Genomic DNA, 8,262 nt, shown 5'->3' with positions numbered 1-8,262 from the left:
GCCATGCTGCTGTCCCATGAGATGCTGCAATCCACATCATCTGCCAGTTTCAATGAGTGCCTTGTCAGTTCCAACCCCGGCCTGTGCTAAGGTTGAGCAGAACCAGACCTTTGCAGAGCCTTTGTTCAGGGTGTTTTCTGTGCTGTGAATGGACCCCAAGGCTGCTGCTCACCCGGCCAGCCAGGCAGACCCTGACCACTTTGGGCTGTACCTTTAATTTGTTTTTCAGGCCATAGTGAGACAGAGAATTAAATATATTAATGAATTGAAGGTAGCTCCTGAAACCACTCATCCGTCCCAATCCCGGGGACTTCTTGAAAAGACAACCAGCTTGTTTGCCACCATTTTGCCCCTCTATAGCTGCCGCACACCTTCTGGACGGGGCCCGTTCAGGAGGAAGGAGGTTATATTGACCAAATCACAGCTGTTGGGCCATTTCCAAGTGACACCTCCGGGAGCCGTTCGGAGCTCTCTGGGGAGCTCTGCCGGGCCCCGCCCGCTCCGGGGAAGGGGTTGTGGCGAGGTGTGGCCGGGGGCCGTGCCCGGTGCCCGGGGCCGCGGGCGGGGCCGTGCCGGGCCGGGCCGTGCCGGGGGGAGGCAGAGCTGCACGGTGAGTGTCCCGGGGGCCGGGCCGGGCCGGGCCGGGGGGAGGCAGAGCTGCACGGTGAGTGTCCCGGGGCCGGGCCTGGGGCTCAGGGCGGGGGGCGCGGGGCGGCGCGGGGGCCGGGCCGGGCCGGCTGGGGCGGGATCTGGGCCCTGCGAGCCGCGGTCCGGCCGCGGTGGGCGCTGAGGGCGGCGGCGGGGGAGCCCCAGCCCTGCCGTGAGCCCCAGCCCTGCCCCGAGCCCCGGGCCTGCCCGGCGTCCGCTCCGCTCTCCGCTCCCCGCTCCCCGCCCCGCCCGGGCCCGCAGGCCGCTCCTCCGCGCCGCTCCTCCCGCCGCCGTGCCGCGCCGCGCCGCCTCCGCCGGGCGATGAGGAGCTGCTTCTGCCTGCGCCGGGGGAGCCGCGACCCGCCGCCCGCCGCACGGGCAACAGTTAAGTGTCCCCGCAGCCGCCGCGGCCCCGCTGCCCGCCCGGCCCGGGCTCTGGCGGCTGCTGCTCTCGGCCCGGCCCGGCCCGGCCCGGCGGGAGGAGGCGGGAGGAGGAGGCGGCGGCGCTCACACGGCCGCGGGGCGGGCGGGCCGAGCTCCCGGGCCTGCCGGGGCTGCCGGGGCCGCTGTCGCGGGGATGTCGCGCTGGGCCCGGGCTGCAGCGCCCCGGTGGCCGCCGTGAGACCCGGCGGGTCCTCCCAGGCTGAGGCGGCTGCAAGAACGGCCTCTGTACCGGCCTTGGGGTAGAGCTCCTGTGACCTTGACCTGCGCCGGAATTTACTGTGAATTCTTCTTGGTGACGGTTAGAAGACGTGGGAAAACCCACCTCTGTTTAATGTGGTGTTTTGCCGCGTTTGTAGCACGGGCCTACCTGAGTGGCCATTTCTTACCTGTGCTCCGTGCATGGCCTGGGGTGTGACACTGCCTGGCTCCTTACAGCCTGCCTGCAGCAGCGACACAGAGTCCCTGTGTCCTGAGTACCCGTGCCTTCCATCACAGAGGCTTGCAGGCTTTCTCTGAGGTTTCTGGAGAGATTTTCAAAGGTCCACAGTCTTCAGTGTTGTCTGCATGTTCCCAAAGCTAGGCCGTTCTCAGCTTGATCACAGTAACATTGAAACCACAGGCTGGGGTGTCAGCAGGGCTAAAGCTTGGGTTTCTCCATTTTGTGTTTTAGTTTAACTGAGTGAGAACGCGCTCATCTATTCTTTAGGGAGCCTGTGTGTTGTGCAGCAGGTTGGCAGCATCATCCCTGCAATTTTTAGCTGAGATGGCCTTCCCTTCTAGACAAAGGCATAAGTTGAGCTTCTGGAGGTGTGAGATAAAACAGGCGATGTCTCACTGTTGTACCACGTGCATCTCCGAGAAAGCAAATCCCAGGCTTGAGGGTGCCAGTAGCCCCCAGGGACCTGTTCATACCTCTGCCAAGATAGAAATAGCTGAACTGAATGTCATTTCAGTTTTGCTGCCCTGGTGCATCTGTGTATGGAAACCTATTTTGGTTTGAAACAGGACACTCTTCAGAAATGTGTGTCCATAGTTAGAAGAGCTGTGAAGCAATACAGGGTCTCGATTTTGCTCATTCTGTTGCTTAAGTTCCTGTTTCCATTCCCTTCAGTCACAAAGAGTCGATTTTGCAGCTGGTGCAGGGCAACTGTCTCTTAAGGGAGCCTGTGTGCAGGGGTGATTCCAGGCATGCCTTCGATGGTGGTGAAATGTGACACTGAAAGTCTTCCTGTTTGTGATGGTGGCCTCCAAGGCCCTGATGCTGATTGCCACTGCGGGCTCCTGTTTTTCTGATTGAAACTATGTCCTGTTCCATGAACAGAAATAGAAAGCTGGCAGGGACCTTGTCCGGTTTCCAAGTGTGGTGGGAAGCGTGGGAGAGCTGCAGCAGTGAGGCTCTAGAGCAGTGCATGGGAGAGCTGCAGCAGTGAGGCTCTAGAGCAGTGCATGGGAGAGCTGCAGCAGTGAGGCTCTGGAGCAGTGCATGGGAGAGCTGCAGCAGTGAGGCTCTGGAGCAGGGCATGGGAGAGCTGCAGCAGTGAGGCTCTGGAGCAAGGCATGGGAGAGCTGCAGCAGTGAGGCTCTGGAGCAGTGCATGGGAGAGCTGCAGCAGTGCAGCTCCAGAGCAGCGTGCCTCGTGCCAGCAGTGCTGCTCGCCTTCCTACAGGGATGGAGTCACAGGCCGAGGGTTTGAGCGGTGTGTCTGCTTTGGTTTATGGGACAATTTCTCACAGATTGCAGGGATGCAGTCAGGTAGCTGGGGTTTTTTTCCAGTTTTGCCTTAGCTCATACTTTTCTTCCTGTGGGAAGAGCAAGCCAGTGTCAAAGTGTAGGGCCTGTAGTTGCAGGAAGAAACAATAACTCCATTCTCCCTCTAAGTCCCTGGCTATTTAACTTCAAAGCTTGACCTGCTTTGCTGGCAGCATGATGATGTTTCTGTATAAAATGCATTGAAAGGCCTGATCTGGTCATGTACCCACCACGTCTTGAACTTGCTGAACTTGTTGAGAAGGAACACTGAGAGCAGAAAATAGACTAGAAACTCAAAATAATGCGTTCATTTCTCAAAGCGGGTTCTTCTGCTGTATGTGTGTCCCAGCCAGAGCCCAGCAGTGTGTGTGGTCAGTCACCTCAGCAGAACGTGGAGCCAGCAGAAAAATATGCCGAGAGTAAACTAATAAAGGCGGATGAGCTAACAAGGAAATGGGAGAGAAGAAGCAAAAAGGCTATAAATAGACAAACATGGGAGTGCTGGCAGAAGGGGAATTTTTGTGAGTGTAGGCATGGGCTGTGGGAAGAAGGCTGTGCCAGAAACCAGCAGAGTCCCAGAAGGCCTCTGCTGCAGCTGGGCATCAGAATCCCCGGGACAGTACGCCTCCTGCCATGGGCCATGTCTGGTTCCAGGGTTGGGAAGGAATTGGGATAGAGCCAGCAGTATGGTGGCTGCTTGTCCAAGAGTGTATCCTGTCCATCTCATCCTGCAGCCATCCCACCCTGCTCCACTGCTTGGGGCTGGTGCTGGCAGGATGCACAGGGACTTTTTCTATTAGAAATACGTTCTTTCCCCTCTGGCTTTGTCCGGGCGGCCCCACAGTGTTCTGAATCTTCTTCCTGCCCCAGAGCTCACATCCGGCTTCCTTTGGCTGCTGGGGACTGGATGTGGCCCCACAGCTGAAACAACTTCCAGGGAGCATGCTCCCAACTAATGGGAAAAATGTTCTTCTCATTGTTTTGGCCTGTTCCTGGAATAACTCTGCAGTGAGCAGTTGGGCACAGGCAGCTTACTGCAGGCTGCTGATGGGCATATCCTGGGCTGAGTGCTCCGCTGCTGTGATGGTAGGCGGGCATGCAGGTCAAACTCACATTGCTAAAGAGAATTAAAATAACAAGCTGCCTAATAGAGGTATTTATAGAATCCTGCTCCTTAATTTAACCTCCTCGTTCACAGTTTGTTTTTTCATTTTTAAGTTAAAAGGCACAATAGAAGAAAACCAAACTTTGTTGACGCTCTCGTGGAGAAGTGCAGCGTAACTAGTCATCTCTGCGATTGCCCAGCCAGAGACTCCCCCCTGACCTGTGCAGAGTTCACAAAAACATTTATCCCAGTGTGCAACTGACTTCTGCTGCTCCAGGTGCATCCTCAGTGCCACCTGCACAGCAGGCAGCTGCCCAGAGTGACTGGCCTGACATGGCAGAGACTGGCCATGCTGCAGTGGCCACAGCAAGTTTGCTTGCAGGGCAGGTGCTGTGCCATCCATGTCAGATGCGGGCATGGGGCAGAGCAAGCTGCTGGGCTCACTGGGCAGGGGCAGCTTGGTGGCCCTGGCTGCAGCAGGTGCTGCTCAGGGCCCTGTGCTTGTGCTGCAGCATGTAACACTTACCCCGTGGTGTCCACCGTGGCTGGGCAGAGAGCCCCACGCCCAGCACTGCTGCCATAGAGGGGCTTTGTGTGAGCCAGCACAAAGTGAGGATTGATGCTGTTTCCCCTCCCCCTGCCCTGCCGAGCAGGGCTGCACATGGCTCCCACAAAGGTGCCCTTCTTCCTTTGCTGAGGACAGGGTGCCAGTGGGCTGACGGGGAGGCACCACACTGCAGCTGGAGCTCCTTCTGTGCTGGTGCTGGGGACCCCCTTGTCCTCAGCCTTGCCCAGGCTGACCTGGCAGCTGCTCAGGTTCCTGCTGGGGCAGCTGGGCCTTCCTGCAGCAGGCCCCAGCATAGTGAGACAGGGCCTGGGGAGTGTTCAGCCGCAGGCACTTCATCAGAATGCGTTTGGTGGAGGCTGGAGGCACGGTGTGAGCAGATCTGCTTCCCTGCAGTGCAGCTGCAGCTGTGTGGGAAACTGCCGTGTGGTGTTCTTAGCATGCTGGGGAATATCATCAGTCACCTGGATTGCAGTTCAAAATGGCCCAAGAGAAGCTTATGTCAGCATTCATTACCTCCCGGCTCCTCCCAAGCAACAAGTTACCACACTACTGAGTTACTTGAAGAAGTTTCAGAAAACGTTCAGGAAGAATAGATTGTAAGCTCATTGTTAAATTCCCATTATGTTTGTTCCATGCTGTATGTTTTAGGTTCTGCATTATTTGCGAGGCCCTCTGGATGAGGTGTGGGGTGGCACAGGTGGCACAGGGTCTGTCATGGCTGTGGCAGTGCCTCCAGCATTCCTGCAGCAGGGTCCTGTGCTCCTTGCCCACCCTGAGGACAGGGAGCCTGCTGGGAGAGGAGGTGAGCCCCTGTGGGTCAGGTTGTGCTCACCATCATGCTTAAGGTTTGAGCTGCTTTGGGAGTGAAGAGGGTTTGCTTTGTTCTGTGTGCTGGATGTGTGTTCTGGTGCTAAAGCAGAGATTGCTCCTCTGTTTGGTTCATCAGCAATAGAGGTTGCACCATTACTGGTCACTAGCACCTGTTATTTTGGACTCCTGAAATAGTATGGCTGTTCTTGTGACATTATTATTATTTACATAGGGCCCAGACTTGCTCTTTTTTATTGCCTGCAGCACGATGTTTGTTCTGACTGGGCATTGTGAAGTGTAAACCCAGGTCCCACTGGCACCAGTACTCACCTCTACCTTTTCTAGAAGCAGTAAGTAACCAGCCATCTAAATGGCCTAGAAATGCTGGGGTTTGATTGCTCTGAGGAGGGAATTGAATTAGGCAGCTCTGGTTCACGGCTTGTCTGGCCTTGCAGCAGTGATGCTTGTTTACACACAGCACTTTCCTTTTGTCTTGGGGTGTGTGGGGGGCGGTTTCCTGGGGCATTCCTGCCTGAAAGCCAGAGAAGACTTGCTTTAACTGGCTGCCTCTGCAGAAGACCACATGCTGAGGCAGTGGCACCTTTCCCCATCCTTCACCTTGGTTGTTATCAGCTCCTTTCTTGTCCTCTCCTCCTGCTTCCTGCAGCAGCATCCCTCCGAAATTAGTTGGTCTTACCTGCTTCTGTCCTTTTTGCATATCTCCCTCCCTTGACGTTCTCGGTGATGTGTCTCTTCCCGGAAGATGCTCAGGCCTCCTCAAGGCCTCTCTGCTTTGCCCCAGCCCACCCTGTGCTTCTTCTGTGTTCCCTGGTGTTGAGGCTCTCTGCAGCCAGTGCAGCTCTGCATCCAGCGCCAGAGACATCTGTGCTGCTCCTTGAAATCAGTCTGGCTGAGCGGGGTGTGATGGGACTGAGGACCCATGGGGGAACCCCAGCATATCTTAACATCCACAGTGGATGGGGAATCTCCCCATAAAGCCATTAGGAGCAGATTTCTTGCTGTTTAAAATGACAGAGCTGCTTCAGCCAGCCTAACTTGGGGATGAAATTTGTTCTCTTTTTGGCAGAGAAGGGATTGAGCTTTGGTTTTCCTGTCATTGCTAGATGGAGACCAGCCCATGGAAGCAACAAAATGAGTCTCAGGGGCTGCCAGCCCAAATTTCTAACTTATTTGGCATTGCACAAGTGTACCCTCTTATCAAAAGCAAATGAAAGTGCAGAAGGTGTGTCTGGCCTAATCCTCTGTTTACCTTGGCCGTCTGTGGTGTGTCAGCACAGGCACTGTGGCATGCGTGTGTGCTCTTGGTTCTCTGGCTTCTGCTGGGGTGTGGTGCCCAGCAGCCCTTTAATTCTGCTCCTTTCTTCCAGGATCAGTCCATAATGCCTGAGGTGCGAGACCTCACAGATGCCCTGCCCGAGCTGCCCATGGATCCCATCACAGGCGTCGGGGTGGTCGCGTCCCGGAGCCGAGCACCAACTGGATATGATGTTGTAAGTGGAGCTGTTTGAGCTGCTGCAGTTAAAGCTTTGGTTCTGCACTGGTGAGGCTTTGCTTCGTTGGGAACAGCATCTCTTCCAGAGGGAACGTGCCTTCAAACTGTGCTGTGAGGAGTCATTTGGTAGCCAGCTGCCCACCTTTCAGCCCACAGTACTTAGTGCCTTCCTTCAGCAGAGGGTTGTGGGTGAAAATCTGCCACTTCATCTTTGCCCCTCCAGAGGAGCTTAATTTCCTGGAGGAAGGGTTTACAGAAATAGCTGGCCACTGTGGCAAGCAAATTTAATAATCCTAGTAACATTCATCCAGAAGGAGTCCTAAGTATTGTACAAATTATATCTCTAAATAAATGGGTCCCACATCAGCTGTTTAATCCCACATATCAGCATTGCACATTGATGATGAGGAGCTCCAGAAAGAGAATCAAAGAGTTTTGCATCCAGCTGAAATTGCAAGGATGATTTTGATGGGCAGAATGCAAACCTCTAAACTAAGATTTGGCAGGAGACTGGCAGCAGGAAAAGGCAGCCGGATACAGTATAGAAAAATGTGTGAATAGATAAAGGGAGGTCACTGTTCAACAGCTGCTTGTTCCTTGGATTAGTTGCTGTGTAACCAACAGCAGGATGTTTCTACTCACAGATCAGTGTCCCAAACTGTGAAGTATAAAACACTGGCCTTGCAGAGATCTATAGAGAAAGATTTGGTCTGTAGTTCAGCTGCTCGCCTGCTCCAACTGTGCTACATCACACCTTGGGTTTCCAGAGCCACACAGCTTGCATAGTGGGAGTGGAAGCCAGCTGACTAGAGGCTTTGCTCACACTTCTTCAGCTCTGGATCATTGCATACCTTGTTCAGTGTGAAGAAACAAAATGGATCAGGCTAAAGTAAGCACACAAGGGGGGAATTGTGAAAAGGCTCCTTAAAGACCTGGGAGGTCTTTACATTTACTGTGCTTTTCCAAGTGCTCATTACCTGTGTGAGCCAGGCTCTGTAATTAGCTGCTTGCCCTGATAAAGAAGCAGGGGACAGTGTGAGACTTGTGATAACAGAATTGCATTTTGCCTAAATGGCTGGGCAGAGAGAGCTCTTACCCCAGATAGCCTGCCTGTGGCTTAATGGGGAGATGCAGCGCTAATGCAGTTTAAACTAAACAAGATAAAAGAGTCTTCCTGTGGCTTAATCCAATTATGGTGGTGGTGTAATGCTGGTGAATGTGGGTCACTGTCTCCTCAGGGCACAGCGAGGAGCTGCCTTTGCTGTGACTGTCTGTGCACAGGAGCACTGGGGCCGTGGGCAGCTCCTACTGTCCTTGCCCAGCACGGCTGCCGCACACACACCACGTCAGCCCCACAGTGTGCTGGGTGCTGCCAGCCACCCCTGCTGTCCTGTCCCCCTGCAACACCAGGGGCTATGCTGAGTG

The 8,262-nt window shown here is 54.9% G+C and overlaps 1 protein-coding gene across 8 annotated transcripts in view; it reads left to right on the top strand.

The window, feature by feature from the left end:
• Positions 1-566: 566 nt before the first annotated feature.
• Positions 567-8,262, top strand: part of MVB12B (multivesicular body subunit 12B) — a gene marked incomplete at its 5' end in the record, with an annotated part of 53,782 nt that continues 46,086 nt past the window's right edge. The window contains 3 exons of one of the 8 annotated variants that reach the window (XM_083875736.1): positions 567-610; positions 5,589-5,674; positions 6,713-6,835. In XM_083875736.1, the coding sequence (XP_083731862.1) occupies positions 6,725-6,835 (111 nt within the window). Of the gene's footprint in view, positions 665-969; positions 1,033-5,322; positions 5,675-6,712; positions 6,836-8,262 lie in introns of those variants that run through there. The other 7 variants (XM_083875731.1, XM_083875734.1, XM_083875732.1 and 4 more) reach the window with 7 other exon arrangements.

This window comes from Zosterops lateralis (genome assembly GCF_965231275.1).
Source record: "Zosterops lateralis genome assembly, chromosome: 20".
Lineage (NCBI taxonomy): Eukaryota > Metazoa > Chordata > Aves > Passeriformes > Zosteropidae > Zosterops > Zosterops lateralis.
The sequence above is the reverse complement of the archived record's forward strand: the minus strand, read 5'-3'. Positions and strand labels throughout refer to the sequence as shown.